Source organism: Manis javanica, chromosome 10, assembly GCF_040802235.1.
Source record: "Manis javanica isolate MJ-LG chromosome 10, MJ_LKY, whole genome shotgun sequence".
In the NCBI taxonomy this organism is placed as follows: domain Eukaryota; kingdom Metazoa; phylum Chordata; class Mammalia; order Pholidota; family Manidae; genus Manis; species Manis javanica.
Window position 1 is genome coordinate 58157317 of NC_133165.1, and position 21693 is coordinate 58179009.

A 21693-nucleotide genomic window follows, 5' to 3' on the forward strand; every position below is an offset into this window, starting at 1 on the left:
GTCAAGGTTTATGAATTGAATGGAATTTTTATAAACTTTCCCTGTATAAAGAAAGGGACAATGTGGGACAGCAGAGTAGCTGGACCTCAAAGTTGGATGGACCATTTCTAGTGCAACCATAGACAAGTTAATCCATCTTTTTGAGTTTCAGTGCCTTTATCTGTAAAATGGAGATCCGCCCCCTCTCTGACTAGTGTGTTTTTAAGAGTTAAGTAAAGCTCCCTATTCTGAATATCCAGCCGCCCCAGGTGAGTGTGCTGGCTGCTCAGTCAGTCTACAGCAGTTACAGCCAAGGGCAGAGGTCCAGAGCAGTGCTCTGTGCAGTAGCCCAGCCCTGCTCTGGAGAGCCAGCTGGCTGCTCCCCCCTGCCCAGGGGGCCTGGAGTAGTTCCGTAGAAAGGTTCTTGGTCCTGAGAAGCATGAAACTGACCCATCCTCTCAGTGACGAACCTTCACAAGGAGGTGCAACCAATCTTGCAGAGATCTGTTTTTGAAGACCTATCCATTTTTTTCTGGTTGCTTCTGGATGGCCACAGATATATTTTCTTTGGTCTGCACCATGATAGTCAAGCATTTGAATTAGCTGCCAACTGATTTGAAAATTGAGAAATGTCTCTGTTATACCTCTTTGCCCATCCAGTCATTTTAGCCTTCAGCAGTTAAGAATTTATACTGATCACAGAGGCTACAATTAAGACAGTTAGAGATGGTCCAACATAACGGTGCTGTCGCTGCTGTTAAAACCCCTGGGACTCTCTAAACCAGAGCCCATATGACCATCACACTTGCAATAGACTGTGAAATGACTCAGGGCTTGTCAGTAATGAGGGAATGGCTGTGTGTAAGCCATCTGTCAGCCCAGCTATCATCATGCTGGTCTGAGGCCAGCACAGCCAAAAGAATTGTATAGAGGAGTGGGGAGGGGAGGAGAGTGGGCCCCTGGGGCCCCAGGGAGGACGGGAACACAAAACACGCATGAGCGCTCCGAATTTCCAGTTGGAATGTTTCGGCTCATTCTCAGCCTCTGGAATTGCTGGACTTGGAGCTTTTTCTGGGCAGGGCACATCTGGACCCATGATCTGCATGGGTCTCTGGGTCTAGCAGAAGGAGGTCTTGGAAGTAAACAGGGGCAGACAAGAAAATACTACCTCTGTCCTTTCTGTTTTCTCTTTGGACCTCTGGTACAGAAAAGTGAGTTAATGCTATTCCTCAGCTCCTGATGCACTGAGCTCATGGGTCACCCTGAAGCCTCCAACCCTGGGTTTGCCACCTCTTAACCACCAGCCTCCATGCCACCCACCGCAGCGGCTGCTCCAGTGGGTTTGGCTTGTAGCTGTGAATACGTGTTTTCTTTCTAGAATATGTTGCATTGTGTGTATTTTTTAATTACTTATATGGCATTGTGCTATAGTTTGTTCTTTAACTTTTCTCACTCAGCATCCTGTTTAAGCTCCATTCATGTGGCTGTGTGGGCTTATGCTTTGCTCCTGTAACTATTCATTATATTTTCAGGGGTGCGTCCATCACACTTCATTTAACCTCTCCCACTCGGATGCCACCAAGCGGCTCCTGACTCCAGAACAGCCAGCATGGCAATCAGTCTCGTATGTGTGACTCTGCTGATGCAGTATGAGAATTTCTCTGGAATAGATTCAGGGTGGAATTGCTGGGTCGTTAGTCTACTATGTTTAATTTGACCAAATACTGCCAGATTGCTCAAAAATTCAGTAGTTTTAAAGGCAGAAGAAACCTGTGCTTGCTTTTAAAAAGGAAACTCACTGTGTACTCAGTGTCTCCTGTTGCTGAGAACAGCCCCAGTTTTTGCTGTCCAGGTATCAGCTCATCAGATAACACAGTAATCCTCTGAGTCAGGCACACCGAATGCCTGCATCATGCAAGAGAGAAAACTGAGGCCCAGGAGGTGGAGTCTCTTGCTTAGGGCCTCTCAGCTAGGTGGTGGTGGTTGCTGGGCCCGTCTCTGACTCCTGCGGACCCATCATGCTACTTTCCTAAAGAATCCCAGGTCCTTGGTGCAGCTCCTGGGAATTTGTGGCAAGCATTCCCAGGGAGCACTGGTCAGATCAGACATCTCAACTCGGTGCCCGTAGGGCTCGCACTCTGTGTTTTATTCGATCAGCCTGGCCTTTAAATACTTTCCAGTTATTTTTCAGTATTTTAAATCTGAGATTTCTCATAAAAATCTAGACGATCTGGCAACTAGGCCACCTTTCCCAGAAGGCGGCAGTTTCCTGGATGGGCATGCTAGCTGCACCGCTCCAGCTGGCCCTGTCCATGGGACGCCTTTGGCTGCCCACGTTATCCACTGGCCCCTCCCAGCACTGGGGTTTGCAGCTCCTGAAAGAGACATTTTTGTATGTAGACAATGTCTTTTTCCCCTCTGAGTTCTTTCCATTAAATGCATGAATGAGTCTTTCCCTCCATCCCAATGGTCTGGCCTGCCATTTTCCTCGGCCTCAAAGTCAATGACAGAGAAAAAGAAGCTTGATCTGCAGCAGAGCCTGCTGCTCTCCTGCTGTGAGGTCGTTCGTTGTGTCCTGCCAAGGACCCAGCCTGTGCCAGGCACCGTGGAGAGGTCGCAGGCTGGCTCCCGCCTGTGTGGGGACAGGCCACCATATAGAGCCCATCTTGAGCCAGAGAGGCTACAGTGAAGCCTCTGTATGGGACACCCCCCCCAACAGATGGGGTTCTGTTGATATAAAGATGGGAATTCATCCAGCCACAAATAAACAACATTATTGGGCCAGGAGGAGAGTTTTTAGAACTGTGGCATTTGGTTCACCCTGAGTGAACTGCAAGAAGAGTTAGTTTTTAATTTCTGTTTTTAGCAAAACTGTAGGTTTCCTGCAGTCATGAATACATGGATTGTAAGAACCAGGACAGCACTGTGGTTATGAGCTGAACTCAGACAGACATGGCTGTAAATCCCCGCCGTGTTCCTCACCAGCTTAATCCCTTAGAGCCTCACTTTCTTCATCTGCGGAATGGGAGTGGAGTAGCAACTTGGTGAAGCTGTGGTGGCGACACAGTAAAATAATGCAAGTAAACACTGCATGTGGGCTTTGTGCGTGGAAAGCTCGCAATAAACGGCATCCTTCTTGCTATGAGAAGCATGGGGGAAGAGAGTGGAAATGTACCTTGAGTCCTGTGTGGGCCTTCGGGTCCTTCTCTGAAACAGAGACTTGCTTTCTTCCTTGCATTTGCAGTTAAGGTTTGGTGTGGCACTGCCTTTGTTGCACATGGGGTCAAGATTTATTTTCTGTTCTGATGCCTTACATAATTCTCTGGTGCTGTGTGAGTGGTTTCATGGTCTCCGAGCTTGTCATGTGTCGTTTCCCTTCTTGAGCTGCCTAGCCCTGGGGGTCTGCTCTGTCTTTCCCCCACTTTATGGTAAGATCTTGTCAGCATGGGCCCCCCCACAGGCTCATGGTTTGAGCAGGATGAAGAGCATCTCTTGGACCAACAGGAAGAGCAAGGTTGAATTTTGGTGCAGGCGTGCAGTCTGGTGGCCTTTGCCATGCAGGAAGCGTGGAGGGAACTCTGGGGGCTGTGCTGCCTTCCTGTGTCTGCCGCTTTTCTTCCCCAGCAGCCTCAGGGCAGCTGACAGGCGTAACTCCTCCGGTGTGTCATATGGAAAGTCCTGTTTCAGATACGATGGGGGAGGCAGCCAGCTTGTCAGTAGCCCCTTGCCCCTTCCATTTGGGCATTAGTGTTTGTTGCTGATGGAGTCAGAGGACTTGGGCTCATAACCCATCCCCATAATCTGCCAGACCCAAGGGCTTGGGCAAGTTCCTCCTCGCCCTGCTCCTCTGGGGCCTCATCTGTGATGTGGCCATGATAACAGAACCAGCCCTGGAAGTTCATTTTGCAGATGAAACCAGATAATAGGTGTAGAGGCCCTAAAACAGAGCATCGCAGTGTGCACTCACATGTTAGCTGTTAGGATTCTTGCTGCGCACCATGCATCTGTTGTGAGGCTGTGAGTTTCTGGGAACTCTGTTACCCATTAGAAAGGCAAGGTTCTTGGTTTCCTTTGCTGTCGCCACACATAATACTCTACACAAAATAGATGGCAGCAGTTTAGGGCCATTTAGTAGTTCAGTGCAAAGATGGATAGGATTTGAGTCAGAAAGCCCAGATTTTGAATTCTGTCCCCTCCACTTGTGTGGCTTGGCATGTGCCGGGGCATAGTACTTCAGTAGTTTAGTGGATTATGTGAGCTTCCAGCTATAAATGTACTCAGCTCACTGCCTTTAAGAATTGTTGCTCTGATTTCCCCCGTAAGTAAACATTACTGAAAATGTTGCTGAGACATTAGGAGCAAGGGCTCTGGTGTCAGACAACCTGGGTGCAAATCCCAGCACCGTCGCTTTCTGTTGTTGACTTTGGGAATGACAAGGAGCATCTCAGAGCCTCAGTGTCCTTTTCTGAAGGAGGGGGTGATGCTGCTCTATGACAACGACTACCCCAGGACCTCATCACTGGGGGCCATGAGGATGGAGCCGGGCCTGGTGCTCCCCGTGCGCTCTGCCACTGCCATGATGGTGACTTGCTTCCTTACTGTGCTTCCCTAGCCTTACATCGTCCCCATTCACAAGGCCACAGTTAGTGCCTCCACATACAGGCACAGGGATGGGGAGAATGGCATGTGCCATGTGTTAGTGAAGGAGCTCCTGGGCAGATGGGTGTGGCGTCTGGGCCCTAATAACAGGCGCTGGCAGACCAAAGGGCAAGCGAGGCAGTGGGCTAACTGTCGTGGTCGTGGGAGGGAGCTCCCCTGCAGGGCCAGCAGTGCCGGAGGACCCGTGGCATTTCAGGTTCTGTGGGTCTGCACTGTGTTGAGCTTGCATGATGATGCCCGGCCTTCGCATGTTCTTCCTTAGCTAAGCCACATCTGCCGTACAGCTGGCTTTCTGTTGTCTGTCAGGATGCAGCGAAGCCTGTAAACTGCAAAGAATAATGTGGGATGAGATACTTAGGGAATTCTCTCTTTTTTCTTTAAGTAGTCTTGAAACTTGGAATAAAAGAAGGAATTACAGCCCAACTCAATCAAAGATTCTAACACATCTGCACGGGGAGGAAGCTGCAGGGCCCTTACCTGAAGGGTCAGAGGTGGCCTGGCTTTCCCAAGAATGTGTGTAGCAGTGCCAGCATGAGGCCAGGACCCAGGTCCCCTATTTCCCACCCCGTGACCCCTCAACCACACCAAACTGCAGGTAGCCATGGATGGCTGAGCAAGAGAAAGAGCCTAGGCACATCTGCATTCTGTGCTTAGGGGGCAGGAATTGGTTTCTTCTGGTTTTGGCTCCTAACTATAGATACCTCTATACTAGCTTTTCATGCCCATGAGCTTGTCAGCTTTGGCACACACCTCCTGCTAGAGCGCATGCCAGCCCTATGCCATGGATGGGGATGGGATAGGATGGAAGGAGTCTTCTCTGAGAATGAGCTGGTTCTGCAGAACCAAATCCATTTAAAAAATGCAGGTCAGGGAGCAGGTAGACCAGAATTAACAGAAGGAAGCCCAGACACCCATGGTATTACAGCCAGGGATACCGAAAGATGGATCAAATCGGCAGCTCACGACATCCCCTTACCAGACTGCGCACCAGGGCCGTGGGAACCTGTGCTTTCAGGCAGCCCGGGGGTCTTGCTGTCGCTGATGGCCACTACCCGAGAGCTCGGTAAGGAGTCGCTGTTCCAGGGAATATGTTCGCATCTTAACAAAGACTTTGATAGTGTTTTGAAGGAATTTAAAATCCCAGCAAAATGGTTAAGGTATGGGCTCTTGAAGGAGGCGTGAGACAGGCCAGATCTCTCAGTCACTAGTCCCGTGAGCTCAGGCAGATCCCTCAGCACATCTGTGCCTCAGGTTCCCTAACTGTCGAATGGGAGTAGCAGTAACAGGCCTTAGATGGGATGACGTGTGAAGATAAAAGGTTCAGCAGAGAATTGGTTTAGTCAGCAAATACTTACCAAGCCCCTACTAGATACCAGGCACTGTCACCAGGCACAGGGGGTATATATTGTCATTATTGTGCAGAAAATGAAAGGGCATGGGGTGATGACAGAGCGGACAGTGGGGCCTCTCACTTGAGCAGGAGGAGGAGAGTGAGCAGGCACGAGTCCCACAGCCTCCCCAGGGAGGGCATCAGACAGAAGCAGCAGGTACGAAGGCCCAGAGAGAAGTATGCGTGGTGTGTTCCCAGAGGACTGGGTGGCTCCCGAACAGTGAGCAGAGAGGGGAGTGGGAGAATGAGGGGTCTAAGAGGACGGGCGTACCCAGATCACAGGGGCCTTTGTACCACAGCGAGGCCTGGGGTCTTGTTGTAGGTGGGCTGGGAAAACCCTGGAGGGTGCTGGGTGTGGCAACGAATGCCCTGGCCCCTTGTAAATGGGATCTGTGCCCACTCTTCTAGGGGTGTCTGCTGTGAGCCTGGCCCTGGGCTGGCTGCTGCAGGTGGTGGGTACAGCAAGGAGCAAGACCGGTCCCTGTCCTGGGGGACCTTGGGGTGGACAGGAAGAGTAAGGTGAGTGATGAGTGAGGTCACACCACGCTTGGGTCTGGGCTCCTTGGTAGAAAGGGCACTCACCCTTCCTGGGGGAGGTAGGGAAACATGAAGCTTGAGTATGGAGGTAAAGGGAGGTAAAGGCATCTCCCTGGGACATTAAAGTGGCCAGCGAACTGAGCCTGGGCCCAGGGGAGAGGATGGGGCCCGAGAGGCTGGTGGGAGCCAGGCAATGAAGGGCCTTTGGTGCTGTGCAGGGGACTCGATGCTGATCCTGAAGCAGTGGTGAGCCCCTGGAGACTTCCCTGCAGGCTGTGAGTTGGATCAGAGCTGAACGGGACCCTGAAGTATCTCTTGCCCAGTCACCATTAACTTTTGTCTTGGAAGGCCCCATGGATTTGAATAAGTGGGGTGAGCTCAGGGTTCACCCTCACCCTGCACATGGCTGGCCCCTCCTCTGCCTGTGGCACACAGAAGCAGCCCTCACGGAGCTGGCGTGGCATGGTGAGAACAGCTCTGGAGCCTGCTTGCTCAGGTTCGAGTCCTGCCTCTGCCACTTCACTCTGTGACCTGGGCAAGCTACTGCCTCTCTGTGCCTCAGTTTCCCAGCTATGAAACAAGACCATAATTCCAGCCTCATGGGAGGTTGTGAAGAGTAAATAGGTGAATTCATGTAAAGCACACAGAGTGGTCCCTACTACATGGCAGGCCTCAGATTGTCAGCTCTCTCCTCCGTCCCAGCTGCATCGTGACCTCCAGACCCCCTGGGTCCCTGGTGTGTGCGCCTGATCTCTCTCCCTCACCCCCTGGCCGACACTGTACCTGACCACTGGGCTCTTGCCAAAGCCCAGCTCCTCACCTGCTTTAGCCACGCAGCCCCCTGGCTGGGCCTCCTCACCGCTCCCGGCTTACCTCATTCCCCTCAAATGCTGTCTGAACAGCTCACCCCCTCCCCCATCTGTGGAAGGCCACCCACCTCTCCCAACCAAGGCCCAGAAGGGAATGCCGCCCTCTACTCTCAGAGCTCCTCTCCTGTTTGCCACCAGTTTTGTTAATGATCTACTTGCCTCTTGCCCACCACGGACCTGCCAGCTGGCACTATGACCCATCATCTAGTCTGTGGCCCCAGTGTCTGGCTCATCACCTGCGAGGAGTGTCATTAGACCGGAGCACCTTCCTCTCCGCTTGGCGTAGAGCAGAGTGCCTTGGGTACAGGCATGTGCTCGGGAAGCTGGCTCCATCGTGTGTCTGGGCACTGGCCGGGTGGTGGCCCTTCCTCCGTCTCCACTTCCTCCCTCTGAGATACAATACTGAAATAATGCCGAAGTGTGCTGAGCCCAGTGCCTGGCAGAGGAAAGGCTGGGACACTGTTAATAGTGACAGCTGCTCCTACTGCTGGCCGTGCTGTACTGCTGTGACAATCAGTCCATCACATAACCCCCGGGGTGGGCACCCCGTGGGCCCGCAGCAGACCTCATGTGGGCCTTCATCACGTGCATCGGGGCTTTGTCGCAGTGCTTCATAATGATTGATTCGACCATCTCTTCCAGCCAACCGTAAGCCCCGTAAAGTCAGGCTCCAGATCTTCTCTCCCTCTTTATCGGCAGCACCTGGCCCAGAGGAGGCCCCCGAGGGCTCTCTGTGGAATGAACACATGAACTAATATGACTGGATCCTTGAGCAAGTGAATGACCCCAGCCCATCAGTGTGCCCCTGGGCTGTTGGTTCCAACATGGAGCTGAGTACATTGGCTTCTCTTCGTGGCCACCAGCCGGGCAGCCACAGTGGCCTCCTCCCCCATCTCCTCCTTGGTCTCCTGCATCTAGTCTCATTCTCAGGTGTCCCCAGTGAGGGGGCCTCCTCCCAGGCGCCCGGCTTTCCTCACCAGCCAGGTTGAGTCAGTCTTCCTCCCTCCCATCCGCCCCACACCCGTCTCTGCCCAATCATTGTCACTGTGTATGTTTCCTGCTTTCTGTCTTCTTCCCTGCTAGACTCGCAGCTGCCTAGGGTAGGGCCCACACCTGCTCTGCAGCAGGCGTCCTTCAGGGCCGCTGCTTTGGGCACAGGCGGGCATGCCCCCGAGAGTCACCAAGTAGGCCATGCATGTCCGCAGTTAACACAAGCACCCCTCACAGCTTGTGGCCTGAATCTGTAGCTCCCTGGCTTTCAGCACAAAGCGAGTTTCTCATTTGTGCCATTCCCAGTGCAGATGGGGTCCCTGGTCTGTGCTCTCCACATGCGGCCTCCACACCCCCAGAGGAAGGTAAGAGAAGGGAGGAAGGAGGGCTGCAGGGCACTTTCCTTTCCGTGGCCAGCCCAGAGGCAGCTGCTCGGTCCCACTCAAAACGCACCGCCAGACCTGGTCCCTGACTCCCACCTCACTGTGGGGACTCTGGGAAATCTTGTTTCCTTTCGCCCCCAGGAAGGAGAAACAGGGCGGGCAAGCCAGCCTCATCAGAGTTGGGCATGGAAGGGAATCTTACAGCCAGAGGACCTTAACACTGGGCTCCTTGGGAGTCTGGCTGATGTTCTGGAATTTTCTAGCAAGTGACCATCAGGTCTACTGACTGCAGCAGCCAGCTCTTTACAGGGCCTGAGCTGTTTGTTGCTCTCGATGGACTGAACCTTCTATTTATTTTATAAAACAACTTGATACTCTCAGATGAAAGTAAGAGAGAACCCCAGAAATGCAGCACCGCCTCTGCACACCTGGCAGCTCCCAGGGGCAGGTCCCCTTGGAGGGAACACGGTTGAGGAGGCTCACGTGGCGGGAGGAGCCCAGGAAAGAAAGCGTCGGACAGTGGAGGGTGCAGGGGCCAAGCCTCTGTTCTAGAAACTGAGGCTCGCTGTCTTGTTTACAATATTCCATGGTTTTTAAAATAGTGATTCTTAATTTGATGGGGTCTTTATCTTCTTGAAGCTCAAAATAAAAATAACCTTTTGTGGAGGAAAAAAATAATAATTCCATTAAAATAGTCCTGAGTGTTCGTTCTTAAAGTGAGGACTGGCTCCCAGTGCTGTCTGTTAATAGTGCTGGACCATAATTGACAGTAGCAGTAAGACAGGGATGCTGCACACAATGACTGCAGGGTGGTAAGGACTCCTCAGTGGCCACCAGAGGAGTCTGGCAGATAACACGAGCTGGGCTCCCGTCCAGGCCCACACTTCCAATGCTGCAGTTCAGCTGCAGCCCCAGGAACCCAGCCAAAACCCCACCAAAGCCTCATGGTCTCTTAAGTTCTGGGCACTGCCCACTGCACCCTCTCCACCCCTCCCTGTGAGCCTGGGTGACAAACCCAGGGCTTTGAAGCACCAGCTCTCTCTCCTCACCTATTACCTGGAACCAGGGAGCCTGTTGCAGGCCAGCCTTCTTTCTTCCATCCCGCCGGCCCTCAGGGGTCTTTGTCGTCTCTGGTTGGACTTGGCAGTAGCCGTCAAACCAATCTCCCTGTGGCTTGGCTTGCCTCCCCTAAGCCACCCCCAGGCTTGTCCTTGCAGCAAACGTTTATGGGTCTGTCATGATCTCCAGGCACTATGCTAGCTCTGGTGATGCAGAGAGAACGAGAGGGCTGAGGTCCTGCCTCCCTGGGTGGACCCTGGAGTCGGGGGCAAGGGGGGGCAAGAGGTATGTGGTGAGTTAGTGAGCGTGGTCCAGGCTGAGTCAGGGCTGTGAAGAAAGTGCAGGCCTCCATCACTAGTGTGTCGGGAGGCCTCTCGACAGGGGGTACAGGCCAGGGGAATGGCTTGGGAAAGCCCTGGAGAACCGGGACCATGTGCAGGACACGGGAAGAAGTCAGGCGGCTGATGCATTGAGAGTGTGTGGGGGGTGGGGGAGTGTAGGTGGGGAAGGGGTGTGAAGTGAGGTTGGCAGGGCAGGCTGGGGCCACATCTCGAAGGTTCTCGGGAGCCCATGCTAAGGGCTTAGATGCATGGCAGACAGGGTTTGGGGGAGTCATTGAAGAGTTCCAGCAGGAGAGCGTCATGATAGATTTTTGAAAGGCCTCTGCATGAGGCCACCTGCATACAGCCTCTTGCCCCTGTACAGTCATTCTGAAAGCATGTGGGATCATGCACCTCTTGCGGCACACCTCTTCCATGGTCTGTGGGGCTCCGTGGTCTCCTGCCACTGCGGACTCTCTCTCTGGGACCGCCAAGCCCAGCCACTGGGCATGCCTTCCATGCTCCAGAAGGCTGGCTCCTCATGCCTGCGGCCTCCGCTGCTCCCTCCACCTGGCATGCCCTCTCCTCTCCCCATCTGAGGGCACCCACCGTCCTTCCTGAAGCAGCGTCTTCAGGAGTCACTTTCCCTGAATGAAACTCTCTCCTTCCTGGCTCGAACTTCCTGCAGCTTCTGGGGGCACCTGTGGATCATGGCATTGTGGCACTGCCCACATGCCCACCACCCACCACACTCACTGTGCGCCTGCCTGTGCCCACAGAAATGCCTTGAGGAAAAGCAGGCTGGCTGACATCCACAAATCATCAGCCTCCATCGTACAGCCAGGCAGGAGGTGGTGGGTACCAGGGGCTCAGCCTCGGTTATCACAAATGAGGTGGGCACCACCCTTTATCCCCATTTTATGGATGAAAAGACTGAGTCTTCCAGTGGTTTAGCCACCTGACTGTAGAGCTGGTAAATGGCAATGTGAGTCACTCTGCCTGCCTGAGGGAATATCATCTCGAAATTTGATCCTGCTGCCAAGTGTGGCCTCTGGGATGGTTTTGTAAGGCCTTGGGCAGTCCTCTTGTCCATGCAAGTGGTGTAAATTAGGGGGACTCCGGAGGCCAGGCAGGGGATGGGACCGCAGAGAGCAGGCTGGGGTGGTGGCACTGTGTTTCCAGCTAATAAGGGCAGGATTGCTCACTTTTCAAGTGAGCCCAGGAATTTGGATTTTATGCAGAAATATCCAGGTTTTAGTTTTTAGGACATTCCAGCCATTAGCAGCTTGTGGTGACAAAGGCACAGGACTTGTCTTCACCAACAGATCAGATACCCGACTGATACCCGATGGGAAATCTGTTCTGAACAGTGTTGCATTCAATTCAACCTGTGAAGAACTGGCAGTTTCATTCTGGGATGGGTGACAGCCCCTTTAAAAAAGTTCCAGAAACAGCAGACACATTTGAAAGCCCATATGCATGAGGCACCACCAGTAAATGAGCACTCATTTTGTTACAGGTTAAAGTGATACTGTGGTTAAGTAGGCAGTGTTTTTAGTATTGTCAACATATACACTGAAGTATTTGGGGTGAAATGTCATGGTGACTATAATTTACTTTAATATACCTTCACAAAGAGGTAAAAATGATGGAGCAAATGTGGAAAAGGGTTAAGTGTGTGGTAGATAAAAGGTTATGGGGATTCATTGTATCATTTGCTCTGCTTTTTGCTGTATTTTGAAAATTTCAAAATGAAGTAAAAAATGAAATGACAATCCAAGGAAGGAATATAGTCTTCCATGAACTGTTCTGAGCTCTCCCCTGCCCCACTGCATTCTGCGAAGTCATGTGTGGCTATCAAGGTATCAGCGTCTGCAGGGTCAGACAGAGACCCGAGGGAAGCACGGTCCTACACAGAGGCTGGCAGGCAGGCAGTGGGGGACCCTGCTGGTTTCCTTCTCTGCACACGGTAAATGGCTTCCACTGAAGCCTACCTGCAAGTGAAAATCCTGTGAGTTGAACCCTGGTTTGAAGAAGCCTGCACTTTAGAGGACCCGGTGCCTTTTCTTCTGTAATTGGAAGGATGTCTTCTGGACTGGGGGCAGCTCCAGCTGTGGGCTGGTTGAGGACCTTCTCATGTCCCTGCTCAGCTGCCTCCTGGGTCTGAGCCCCCAGGCCTGTTCCTCTCCCTCTCTGAGCTTCCATTTTCAGCCTCAGATGTGTTATAAGGATGCAGTGCAAGGAAGGTGCTAAGCAGAGCACGAATAAAGGCTCCCGCTGTCCTTGCTTTCTCTGAAGCTCAGCTTGCCCACTTCGGGTCGCTGCCATGTTGGATTTTCTCAGGAGCTGGCTGGGGCTTCCAGGGACTGGCTCTCAAGGAATGAGCACATGGGAGGAATGGGATTCTTCCAGGGGGATGACCTTCCTGCCAAGTCATGTTGCCCCTAGGAGCTGGGTGGGGAGAAAAGGCATGAAATGTGGAGATGGGCGTCCTCAGCTTGCAGGGGGTACTCCTCTGGCCTTCCTTTCAGGGGCCCTGTCACCCAGCCCAGCCCCACAAGCAGCACGAGGGCCACCTCCAGTCCCTCCTCGGTGCATTAGCATGTTCTGAGCAAATGGAGAAATCCCTGCTACTTCTGCCAGGGCCGACCAGCTCCCTTCTTGTCTTCCTATGGCCCCTCAGCAGTCCTAGAGTTTCTTGTGTAGATTAAAAACCAGGCCTGAATGGCTCCATTCAGCACTAAATTGGCATCTTAATCACCTCCCCAAGGAGGAGCTCCTGATTGCTTAATAATGGGTTGAAATCAGGGACCACAGAACCTGGCGTTAGAATCAGTGAGTGCAGCAAGTGGCTCTCTTGGCCTGATACCTTCACCCGCCCAAGCCCTGGAGACTCTGACCCCCACCCGGGACTGTGTGGCAGGAAGGCTGGCATGGTCGGTGGCAGTGTTCGAGTGCTGCTGCCCCTCTGGAGGAAGGTCCCCACGGGGTCAGCTCTTCAGGGGGCACTTTGGGTGAACAGACCTTGCTGTGACCTCAAAGGGCCCCAGAAGCTCCGTACTGCCCCCTTCCATCTGTGGCACTGGGGAGCACTGCGGGGGAAATACAGGGCGCTCGGTGAAACTTGAAGTTCAGATAATCAGTGAGCAATTTCTTAGTTTAAGCATATCCCAAATATTGCATGGAAAAGTTGTACATAACTTGAATACTGAAAAATTATTGAATTACAAATGATTGAATATTGAGTTATGAATACTGAAAAAATACTCATTGTTTACCTGAAATTCAAATTTCACTAGGCATCCCATATTTTTACTTGCTAAATCTGGCAACACTTAGAAAGAATTGCCCTGCCTGCTCGGGTCCCTGGCAGGGCCTTGTGGGACTCATCTGAGACCAGGCACACACAGGGCGGGTTCTGAGGTGCCTCACTCAGCAGCTTCCTAATGGGCCTCTCGTGGGCCGACTTGGTGCTGGCACAGGGGTGGGCACAAGTGCCCCGGTCCATCTGTGGGACTTTGTGGGCAAGCTCCCTGGGCCTATCTTGGCTGCAATTTCCTCGTCATCGTGTTAGATTCTTCAGAGACATTTCTTCTCATGTCCTTGTGAGGGCGACGGTTCTGTTCCTTTCCCTCCCTCTCTCCTCCCTGTTCAGTGCACTTGGCCTGCAGCCTAGAAGGAATAAGCATCACTTCCTCAGAAAGAGCCTTTCCTCCCCCTATGCTGGCCAGAACTTCTCTGTCATAAGCCAGGGAGCCCCCCTGTGCAGAGGTGTGCGGTTAGGACACAGTGCAGTGTCTGCGGGTCCTAGGCAACATGACAGCATGGGGCCCCTTGTTCCAAAATTATTAATAATTTCAAGACGGACAGTATAGCATCATACAGGTGCCCAGGAGCACACCTGGAAGCCAGCCCTGCCCACCAAGGGCCAAGCAGGCACTGGGTGGCATGTGAGGGTGGGAGTGAGCCGTGTCTGGGGTATGGAGCCCCTGGGCTTGGAGGAGTGGGGGCTGTGCAGACCTGGGCCTGGGGCCTCGCCATGCAGCCCCAGCCTGGGTGGAACCATACAGCCATGTCTCCTAGTTTTTCAAGAGAAGGTGGAATTTTCTTAATAATAAAGGCTTTCTTAAATAGTGACAACTGATTCATATTTTGGAAAATTCCTGTGAAGGCAAATTAAGTGCCTTTCTAGAGAATGGTATTCTGTGTGGTTAGTGATAACACACTAACCTGGGTTTCCCACACTGGCCTGTGACCTCCACCAGAGCCACAGCCATGACTGTGTTCACTGTTCTATCCCCTGGTCCCTGTCACCATACTTGGCACATTGTGGGTGCTCAGTAATAACAGCCGCAGTGGCTAAAGACTTCGTTCTTTCCCGGGAGCACACTATAGGTCACTGTATGGATTGCTTTCCCCCCTTAATAATGTGAGCATCTGCCCTCTCCTAGGTAAGATCACATGTATAAGCCTTAGACCCCTTTGCACATGGCAGTCGCTCAACAACGTGAGCTGTCTGGGTGGTGGGTGATGAGCGATTATTGTGCATTCTCTGGCATCGTTTTTGGACTGGTGGGAAAAGCACACCTGAGCACACCTGTCTGTCCGTCTCCTCAGGATGCCAAGTTTGTAGAGGAGCGGAGGAAGCAGCTCCAGAACTACCTGCGCCACGTCATGAACAAAGTCATCCAGGTGGTCCCCGAGTTTGCCGCCAGGCCCAAGAAGGAGACCCTGGTGCAGCTGGTGCCCTTCTTTGTGTAAGTACCGCTCACGTGGGGGTGCCCTGCCGAGCTCCCCCTCCTCTCTCCTGCGACACTTGGCAGCGAGTGTGTCTGGGATTCCTTGAGACCCAGGTGTGTTCAGGAACCAGAGGCACTGACATGGGGCCTCCAGCCACAGCACTTCAGAGTCCCTCAAAGGCTTAGGCGCCAGCATGTCCGCCACTGAGCGCTATTGATTGGAGGTTTGCAAAAAATGCCAGGCTGTGTGGTTTTATATGTTAGTGCATTTTGCTCAAAGGGAAGGTTCATTTTCTGTATGGCTCACAGGTATTCCAAAGCTAAACCCGTCTGTCAGTGTTTCTTCACCTCGGGTAATGGACCCAGGAAAACTCTCAGAGTCCCACTGGTACCAGCTTAAGTAATATTAATATGAAAATAACTTAAGTATGAACAAACTTAAAAGTTTGCGTGCTGACTCCTTCCCTGCGGTTCTCTCGGTCCTGTTGCTGGGGACATCTGTTTGTACAGCGCTCCAGAGCAGGTGGCTGCCCCTAGGTGTCACTACCTTATCACTGAGCAGTCCGCCTTGTTCTAGTCAGTCTTTTATCAGCCTGAGACACTTAGGTCCTTGGAATTAGGGAAACCGAACTGACGAAGCTGTGCTTGGTTTTTGTAGTCTTCAGATGCTGTAGAACATAATCATATTATTCCTGAAATATCATCTTCATAATGGAGAGCCAGGATACGGCAATCCACAGAGCAAACCTGTGCGTCCCCCAAAGTGGAATCAGGACACGCCATTTGAGAAACACTGGTTGGGGGCTATGTGATCTGCTGGGATAAAATAAGAGTTTCCTTTCACTGCAGCTCTTTGAAATGGCACGCTGAGAGCTTGGGGGTCTGTGATACCATAACTCAAACAGGGGGCTTCTCTGTCAGAAGCCAGGGAGCCCCGGTGCAGAGGCATATGAGCATTCGGCCACTCTTGTCCACAGGCACTATCCCTGCTGAGCCCCACGCTCCTGTCGGCTCCTGGACCCTGGGCTGAGCCCACCCTGCCATTTGTCTGGCTCTTTTCTCACGTACTCACTCCCCTTGCGTGCCCAGCCCTGGCAGACCCTTGGGTTTGGATCCCTGCCTCATAGCGCACTGCTCGGATGGCCCCCCCATTCTGGCCCTGGGTGTGAGCGCCGCCACCCCATGTCAGCGTGATGCGTCCATCAGGCTCGGACTCTTTTTTCTTTTCGCTGAACTTCAGGAAAGGTGGTCCCATTCCAGTTTGGGCAGGTGAGGGAAGGTAGGCAGGGGAATAAAAGTGAGTGGGTAGAATTTGCTCATTTTTCCTCATAAATATTCACTCACATTGCTTCTGTGGACTAACCCGAACCTTCTAGGCTCCAAAGTCCTTGGCATCCCCCAGTTGCTGGGAAAGAGTGCAAATCCTATTCAGCGTCTCAGACCTGCAGCCAGACTGGCAAACTGGTCAGGTGTGGACTGTTTTAAAATAAAATACAAGTGTATGATTTTTGAGGGATGAGTATGCCCCCACTTGCACCTCTCTGACTACCCTCCTCTCGCATTTCCCCTTGGCCTGCTTCGCTGATGGACAGCGGCACCTGTCCCTCAAAGGCACATGAGTTTGGGACCCCTGTGGCCAAACAGACAGTGTGGGCCCAGCTCTACTGCCACGGAGGAAGGTGATCTGGGGCAAGGACCAACCTCTCTGAGTCTCAGTTTCCTAAAGTGTGAAATGAGAAGAGTGATTCTGGCGCCAGGGACCTGTTGGGTTTTAAGTGAGGCAGTCTGCATGTGAGCCGGACGGCCCCGTCTCCGTCTTGTGTCTTCTCTGCCGTTAATACTGAGACTCACGAGAAAGAGCGGAAGGAGAATCCTTACAAACCCCTGTGGACATTTCTCTGTTTTGCTCTTCACCCTTTCATCCATCCCTCTCTATAGGTGAAAATGGGAGTCCAGGAAATTAAAGTGATTTGCCTAAGCTCATTGGGAAAGAAAGTGGCAGGCCTGGGCAGGAATCCACACACTGCTCTAAGATACGGGGACTCTGAGTCTTCAACATGTGCTAGGTGCTGGTGAAACCTTGTAACATGAATTATTCTGAAAGGCAGCCTCTCCTCTGTCCTTTCCCCAGAGATCTCCCACTCCAGCCCTGATAAAGCAACTCAGGGCCTACCCTGGGGAGGCTGGGAGCACCTGCTCAGTCTGCCTTCTCTGGGAGACTGAGGCCTGCTGGGCCCGACACCAGTGCTCCCTCCAGGGGCTCCTCCCTGGGGGAACTGTGGCCCCGTCGCCTTGAGAGGTGATGCGTAAAATGCCACTTACTCACCTTCAGCCTGGCCTGGCTGTTTCTGGGGTGCTGTTAGGGGAGGCAGCAGAAGCAAGGCCCCCAGGGTGCTGGCCCTTTGAGTCTGCTGGGCCCCTGCCCACAGGTCATAATGAACTGCTTTTTGAAAATGACGAGGTTGACAGCTACTCCTCTCTAACATTCAGACAGCCTCCCTGTCGCCTAGGCATCCCACCAATCACAGTGATTATGCTCCATTTCTGCTGTTTCTTTCTGTTCTGTGGTGGGGCAGGGGGTCAGCTCCACAGGGAGGTGGAGGAGGAGGAAAAGGGCCATGCACAGCTTTTTGGAGTTTTGGAAATAGTGGGGCATCTGGACTGCCTCCAGGACAAACACTGTCCAGTGGATACATGGAAAGCCCTCTCCTTGGGGCCTGTATTCAGTAAACATCTTTTTCATCTAGTCAGTATTTATTGAGCACCTATTAAGTACTCTGCAAGCACTAGTGGTGGTGGGGATACGGTAGAGAGTAAAACGGACAAAAGATAAAACCTCTGCCTTTACAGAGTAGGGGGAGGTGGGACGTCAATGATAAACATAAGGTACTGCCAAATACAGGGTCCTTGAAGAACATTAATGCAGAATTAGAGGTACAGAGTCACATGAATGGTGTTTCCATCAAATGGGCGGGAAAGGCCAGAAGGGAAGATCTTACAGATTTCCAGGGGAGGGTGTTCAGATGGAGGGACCTGTAACTGCAGAGGTCTCGAGGCGGGAGCAAGCCCAGTGTGGCCAGACCAGAGGGAGCAGGGAATGCGACCAGAGAAGTCACCAGGCTGGATCACGCAGGGCCTTGGAGGCCATAACAGTGACTTGGAGATTTATTCTAAGTGGGCTGAGAAGCCCTGGAAGGTTTGGAGCTGGGTTGTGACTCAAGCTGGCTTGCATCTTTAAAACCTTCCTCTGGATGTGGGGTAGAGAGTGGAACTGGACAGTAGTGGGTCAGGAGGCTCTCAGGGTCCGGGCAGGAGGAGGTGGTGGCTTGACCAAGGTGATGAGGAAAGGCCGTCTGTGGAGCGATGGGACCCAGATGCGTGTGTCGTCTGGCTGGTGGGCATGAGAAGAGAGCTTGTGTGACACGCCCAACATCCTGACAGGCCGGGCTGGTGTAGAGATGCCACAAGTTGCTCAGTGTGGATGATCTCTGTATTCAAGTCCACAAATTATGGAGTGCCTGCTCTGGACAGGCCCTGGGCCAGCAGAGAGGCCTGGGAGCATTAGTTACACAGACCACTGACATGTGGACCAGCCCTCTGGGGCCTGCACGTGACTAGGGCATGATACAAGGTGGATTTCTCACATTTGTCCATTTAATAGCAATTTGGAGAATGCCTAGTTATGTGTCAGCTTGCGTGGGTGGTAGCCCTGCTCTGCCACCCACTAGCTGTGTGGCCTCCAGCAAGTCCCATAAGCTGTCCAGGGCCTCTGTGTCTTCATCTGTGCAGTGGAGATCTAACAGCACCCACCTCCTAGGGTGGCCATGCCATTCCGCAGGCACATACGTGTCAGACTCTTAGAACAGACCTTCGCCCATGCAAGCACTGTGTGTGTGTGTATCTCTCTTCAGCAGAAAGGAAGCACGGGGAAGGGAGAGTCCAGGGAGCAGACATTTTGGAGGAAGTGATAAACATATGATATTAAAAAAAAATTGAAATGCTGCAGAAAGCTCTGAGATAAATAAGCACCACACCCTCTTCACTATGTGTCCCCCAACCCATGATCACTGTCAAGTTTTTTATGTAATTTTGCAGAAATTGTCAACACTTGCGTAAGCCAAAGCCAGATCCTGCAATGTTCTGTAGTACATTTTTTTTTGTAGTAAAGCTGGCTCATTCCTTCTGACAGCTGTGTAGTTCCCACTGTAATGGCTCTCTCTTAAGTATTTCACCGTTGCTCCATTTGAATGTGAGGTTTCCATATTTTCCTCCCTCAAACTGTGTTAACAGGAATATTTCCGTAGGTACCCATTTTGGCAGAGAGATCCATAGGATTGATTTTTAACAGTAGTTCTGGCTCAAGAGTGTAAGGTGCATCTAACAATTTTGACAGGCATCATAAACCCCACCCTCATACCAATTTGATAAGCAGCATTTTGGTAAGATAAAAGGAGATGTTCTTGCCAGATGTGTAGAACAGCTGTGAAGTTCAGGGAGCGTGAGTCATCCCCTGGGGCTGGGGACCAGGGCGCCTCCTCCTGTGGTCAGGATGCCCCAGAAGCGAGGCCGGGCTCTGGGGAAAAGGCCTTGGGGAGTTTCTGTCTTGGTCTCTGGGGTGGGAAGCCCTTGCAGGCCTGGAGCTCGAGTCTCTGCTTCCAGAGGGTCATGCTGGCTGCTGGGGGCAGGTGGTGGTGGAGAGACAGGCTGCGTGTTGAGTAGCCCAGGGAAATGGTGGGGTGGCCTGAACAAGGTAACGCCAAGTTTTGAGGCTGAATGTGGGTGAATGATGGTCAAGGGACAGGAGAAGCTTGTTTGGCAGCAAACGAGGTGAAAATGAACATCAGGTTTAGAAACTGAGTTAAGTGACATCCTGAAGGCAGGTCAGGAGCCAAGCAAGAGACTCAAGTGTCTGCTAGAATTTCATCCTCTGAGCTTGGCATCAGGTAGAAATTCCTTCCTGGCATTTCTAAGGAAACATATGTTTGCAAATCTCAAGAAAAATCAGTCAAGAGATTGGGAAAAGTATTCTAATTCTCTTATGAAAACTGAAGTGCAACTGTCAACATTCGTGGCTGGAAGGAATCCAGGCTAAGGAGGCAAAAGGAAGAGGTGACACATGGAGCTGGAGGGAAAGGTCAGCGTTTCCAGGAACTAGGACAGGAGCTCTTGGGAGAGAAGTGGTCACAATCCAGTTAGTCTTGTTTTTAGCTGATGCGGTGTTTAAGTGTGTGTTCCCAGCTCTATCTGCTGCAAACAATGAATCAATCATTCCTGCAAAAAAAAAATACTAATAAGTTTATGTGCATGATGTGCTTGATATGAGTGGTATTCCAAGAAATAAAAAGTTTTGGAAGCACAGTAAATCCTTAAGTTGGTGATTTTAGTACACCATTCTGTAGGAGATGTGCCCACTGTGAATGTACTAATGCAAACAGTAGCCAGTAGTGTCCGCCGGTGTTTTCCAGTGTTTGAATGTTCGCTTTAGGCAATGGTTCTTTGTAAATACTACCCACTTACTCTTTCATAAGCAAACATTTTTGGATTTCCACAGTAATGAATAAACAGTCTGAAAACGTTTGAAATATTTTAATAGTAACTTAGGATTTGGGGTATTGCCAAGAATACCCAGGAATTCTGACTTCTTGCTGTCAAATCCCAGAGTCATCTCTTTCAGGAATTTGGAAATACTCCTTGGGATATGATTTCCTGAAATAAACTTGGGAATGGTAATCATGGAGATGGGGAAGGATGCCGAGGGAAAAGGGGGAGAGCAAGAATCGGTGATGGCCAAGGATAGAAGCTGGGGGTAGGACAGCTCGTGTGGAACAAAGCAGAGGGAGGATGAGGCAGAAACTTGGAGAAAACTGGGTCAGAGTTGTGATGGCAGAGTGTTTCCTAAAGATGCCTTCCTCCGCGCGAAAGAGCTGCAGAATTTACACCTCATCCCAGAGCATTAAGAATAGCAAGCTGTCGTCCTTCTTGGCTGCCAAGTTGGCTGAGGACCCACTGAGCAGGTGGCACAGCATGACTGTGGTGGCATCCCTGTCACCCTCATTGGGGAGAGTGCCATGCGACCCACAGAGGGTGGCACAGGGCCTCGCAGGCCCGCCTTTCACACGTCCAGTGGGAACAGGGCTCAGGCAACACCCAGCTGAGAGATGCGGCGCCTTTGACAGGCAGTCTGCTCTCTGCAAAGACTGGATTCTGAAACTGGCAGCTGCCTGCGGCCGCCAAGGACCACCTGCTGTTGGTTTGCACGGGAGCAGTTTACCCCACTGAGGAGCACTTGATGGGTTCAGAGCTTCCGCGTGGAACCCAGTTCAGTGACTATTTGCGGCCCCTTTGCAAGAACCATGACCCTTGGGCCCTGGAATAAGCTCGACCAGATTGCAGCCGTTTGGGCTTGCAGAACCTTTGAGCCCATTTCTGGTGTATTGGGGCTTTGTTTGGGCCCAGTGGGGGGCGAAGCATTAACGCCTCAGCCTGGCTCGGAGGGGCTGAGAGCAGATTTGTGTGCAGGGGTCTGTTTCACACCCGGCCGCCTTTCCCTCTGCCTGGAAGGTCCTGCATCCCCGAGGGCTTCTTGGCCAGCCGTGTGGCCCACCCTTCCGGACCAGGCACCCACCCGAGTCCCCCATCTTCTCTATAGAAGTTCGTTTTGTTTCCTGCCTTCTTTGCATGGCTTGTAGGCAGTACCTGTCTGCCTGTGAACAAGAGCATAGCCCATCATTGTGAAGGGGCTTCACGCAGAGCAGCTCTTGTAGGACT

General features: G+C 52.1%; 1 protein-coding gene across 3 annotated transcripts in view; it reads left to right on the forward strand.

Moving 5' to 3' along the window:
• Window positions 1-21693, forward strand: part of LOC108401178 (sorting nexin-29) — a 585108-nt gene that overhangs the window by 524299 nt on the left and 39116 nt on the right. For all 3 annotated transcript variants that reach the window (XM_073215554.1, XM_073215556.1, XM_073215553.1), the window contains one exon: window positions 14804-14943. In XM_073215554.1, the coding sequence (XP_073071655.1) occupies window positions 14804-14943 (140 nt within the window). The remainder of the gene's footprint in view (window positions 1-14803; window positions 14944-21693) is intronic.